The following is a 3,780-nucleotide window of genomic DNA, read 5'->3' as shown; positions in this document are numbered from 1 at the left end:
CCGGGCTATCGGGACCACGCGTGTCACAAGGTCCCCGAGAGGGGTCACTTTGCAGGTCGCCCTGGGGGCCGAACTGGGGGAAGGGGCCACCTGCACCCTCCTTTTTTTTATTTGCGGGTCCCATACGCGCACCAGCGCCTACGGGGGATGGGGAGAAACTCGGGGGAGCCCGCCTTGGGATGGGAGGAAATTTCCCTGAGGAATATCCGCTGCCTTGGCCGAGAGGTCCCGCCTGGGGGGGTCCTGCCCGCTGCCCCCTCTCTGGACACGTGGGACTCGGTGAGGGCTGGGAAATTCGCCGAGCATTTCTGAGCTCAACGAAAAATGCCGCTGGGACGGGGCTGGCGGCAGCAGAGCCAAAGCCTCGGGCGCTGCCGGCCCGGTCCAGGGGAGCAGACTCCAAATCCTTTGCCCCTTTCTTCTTCTTCCTCCTCATCTTCCTCCCCCTCCCCGGCCCTGCACGCACAGCGCTGTGCCGGCAAATGAAAGTAATTTATAGCGAAGAAGGAGAAAATAAGGACGAGGGTGGTTTATTCTATTACTGTTACTATTATTATTTTTATTATTATTTGGAGGAGGAGGGGAGGTAGGTGAGGGCCCCCAAACAGCAGCGCCCTGGCACGGAGCGGCAGCGGCGGCCTCTCCCCGCCGGCAAGAGGCGAAGTTCGAGGCGGAGCAGCGCAGGGGGAGCCCCGAGGGGCCGGAACGGCCGCCCCCCCGCCCGTCCCGGGAGCTCCCCCCGACATCTCGTTTCTCTCCTCGGTCACTGTCGGACGCGGCCGGGCGGGGGCAGGGGCGGGCCCGGGGGGGCCTTTTCGGAGTAGGTTTGTTAACCAAAGCAGGTGCTAAAAACCAATAAGCCTGGAACAAACGCGGTCCCCCGCGGGAGCCGGGACAATTGTTTCCATTTAATAAATATTTTCCCCACGGGCGTTTCGCGGGAGGCAGGCAATTATTCAAAGCAAGCCGGGACGCGGGCCGGCTCCCGGGGTTAAGCGGGGCTGCGGAGCGGGGGTTGGGGAAGTGGCAGAGCGGCCGGGAGCGGGGGGGAAGCGGCAGAGCGGCGGGCACACGGCGGAGCGCAGCGCTCGCGGCCCCGACGGCGGCGGCGGCAAAGCCTGGAGGGCACCGGGACCGGCCCCGCTCCGCGCAACCCAACGCCAGGGGAGGATGAAGAGGATGAGGAAGGTGGGGACGACCCCTTTCGCCTTCCCCCTTCCTCCACAGCTGCTATTAGCGCAGCAACTCACAAAAGCCTTCCTTTTAATCCGCGCGTTGGCGGCGGGGGCGGGGGGGGTGTCCTCCTGTCCCCTCCTTCCTTCCTCCTCCCCCCTCCGTTGTCCCCTCCCCTCCTCTTCCTCTCGCCCTTCCTCTCTCCCTCTCTTTTTAAGCGGGCCCCCTCCGCGCTGATTGGGCGCCCGGCCGCGCTGTGACCGCCCTGCCGCTATGTCAGCCTGCCCGCCGCAGCCCCGCGCCTTTGAACTGCCCCGCACCGCCCCGCGTCCCCACCGCCGGCCCGCTGCAGTGCCCGGCGGCTCGCCGCCCGCCTAGCCGCCCGCCGGGCCCCGCGGGCCGCGCTCCGCTCCGCGCCCCGCTCCGCGCTGCTCCGCGCCCCGCCCCGGCACGGCTCCCGCCGGGGACGGCCTTGGCGGAGAACCTGTGATGATCAGCTGAACCCGCTCCTCCCGCTCCTCCGGCTCCTTCGGCCTCCTCCTTCTCCTCTTCCTTCTCCTCCGCCGCCGTCCGGAGCCCCGCACCGCCGCGCCCCGCACCGCCACCCGCCCGCCCGCCCGGCCGAAGCATGTCCAAGCCCAGCGACCACATCAAGCGCCCCATGAACGCCTTCATGGTGTGGTCCCGAGGCCAACGGCGCAAGATGGCCCAGGAGAACCCCAAAATGCACAACTCGGAGATTAGCAAGCGGCTGGGCGCGGAGTGGAAGTTGCTCTCCGAGGCGGAGAAACGCCCGTACATCGACGAGGCCAAGCGGCTGCGGGCGCAGCACATGAAGGAGCATCCCGACTACAAGTACCGGCCCCGGCGCAAGCCTAAGAACCTGCTGAAAAAGGACAGGTATGTCTTCCCTTTGCCTTACCTCGGGGAAACCGATCCCTTAAAGGCCGCCGGGCTTCCCGTGGGGGCCACTGACTCGCTGCTGAGCTCCCCGGAGAAGGCCAGGGCTTTCCTGCCTCCCACCTCAGCACCTTACTCCTTACTTGACCCCAGCCAGTTCAGCTCCAGCGCCATTCAGAAGATGACTGAGGTTCCTCACACCTTAGCCACCAGCACCCTGCCCTACGCCTCCACCTTGGGATACCAGAACGGGGCGTTCGGCAGCTTGAGCTGCCCCAGCCAACACACCCACACTCACCCCTCGCCAACTAACCCGGGCTATGTCGTGCCATGTAACTGTACCGCTTGGTCGGCTTCCAGTTTGCAACCTCCAGTTGCCTACATATTATTCCCAGGCATGACCAAGACTGGGATAGACCCCTATTCTTCAGCACATGCGACTGCCATGTAACACCCACACCCCCACAGGCGTGTGTGTGCGTGTGTCCCCCACCCCGGGTGGCAGCTGGAACTGGGATTCCTTCGTGTGTGCATGTACATAAAACCTGCAGGAGCAAAAGGCCACCCGAACCAGGACTCTGCCGCCCGCCACGGGGCCGGGACAGACGTGGACGCTGCCTCGGAGATGCTCTCGCCTAAAGCTCGCCCCGAGAGCTGGCCCCAGGCTCGGGGGGGATCTGCAATCGCGGGGGCAGATAGGAGCCCGGCACTTGTAAGAGTTGTAAATGTGTTTAAAAGCAAAAAGGAAAAGCGAAGCTTGAACTGCCCTTTCGGGACAAAGCGGGGGAGAAAAAGAGAAAAAGGAAAAAAAAAAAAAAGAAAGAGAGAGGCGGTTTCGATTTTTATTTATTCTCTTAATGTCTATGAGTTCTCCAGGGTCTCATGTCACTTGGACTTGACTTTGGGAAGTCCCGGTCTTACTCTGATTTTAATTTTTTTTCCTTGTTGTTTTCCTTTTGCACATTGAAAGACGAGATCAGCTGTGTTATATATATATAAATATATATATATTTTGCCACCACGCACTACTAGGTAAAATTGCTTTTCATGTCAGAAAAAGGCTCTTCAAAGTTAAAAAGAAAAAAAAAAGAAGGGGAGAAACATTTATATTTAAAACATATGATAGTGTTTGCTTAATTTAAAACAGATAGTCCTTAAATTTGTGTGATCCAGTGAGACTAGATCTAAGTTTACTTTAGACAGAGCGTCAGGTATGAAGTCAGGCAGTAGAATTGTAAAAAAAATTAATACTATTACTACTACTACTAATAATAACGAAAAACCGAATAAAACCGATGGCAATTTAAATATGTTTTCACAATGTCTTGGGGAAGAAGAAACAGAAACTAAGATGTATCCGGCAGGATTTTACCTCGTTAAACCTTTTCATTTGTTGAACAAAGACGTTTTGAATAAAGACAATCTGTCATCAAACGAGGCAACTGCGTGGTGTGAGTGCGGGGCCCTGGCCCCGCGTCCCGCACCGGGGGCTGCTCCCCGCGACGGGACCGACCCCCGCCCGCAGCCCCCCGGCTCTCCCCGCGCCGACCCCCGAGCCCAGCGCCTCGGGGCCGGTTTGGAGCCGAGCCGTGCCGGGTCGGGCTCCGTCTGGAGCCCGTCGGGGAAACGCGGCTGCGGGGAGAGAGAACTTGAGAAAAGCGGGGAGGGAGCGGAGCAAAGCCGGGGGGCTGCGGGGGCTTCTCCCCC

At 60.3% G+C, this 3,780-nt stretch overlaps 1 protein-coding gene across 2 annotated transcripts; it reads left to right on the top strand.

The window, feature by feature from the left end:
• The first annotated feature begins 1,130 nt into the window (after window positions 1-1,130).
• On the top strand, window positions 1,131-3,507 carry SOX14 (SRY-box transcription factor 14). 2 transcript variants are annotated; one of them, XM_071566380.1, is made up of 3 exons: window positions 1,131-1,188; window positions 1,392-2,073; window positions 2,227-3,507. In XM_071566380.1, exons 2-3 carry the CDS (start codon window positions 1,802-1,804, stop codon window positions 2,522-2,524), a joined length of 570 nt encoding a protein of 189 aa, XP_071422481.1. In that variant the 5' UTR covers window positions 1,131-1,188; window positions 1,392-1,801; the 3' UTR covers window positions 2,525-3,507. The 2 variants fall into 2 exon arrangements, with proteins under 2 accessions (XP_071422481.1, XP_071422480.1); XM_071566379.1 differs by having other exon boundaries at window positions 1,392-3,507.
• The last annotated feature ends 273 nt before the right edge of the window (window positions 3,508-3,780 follow it).

Source organism: Pithys albifrons, chromosome 11 (genome assembly GCF_047495875.1).
Source record: "Pithys albifrons albifrons isolate INPA30051 chromosome 11, PitAlb_v1, whole genome shotgun sequence".
Classification (NCBI taxonomy): Eukaryota; Metazoa; Chordata; class Aves; order Passeriformes; family Thamnophilidae; genus Pithys; species Pithys albifrons.
This window is presented reverse-complemented; position numbering and strand designations above follow the sequence as displayed.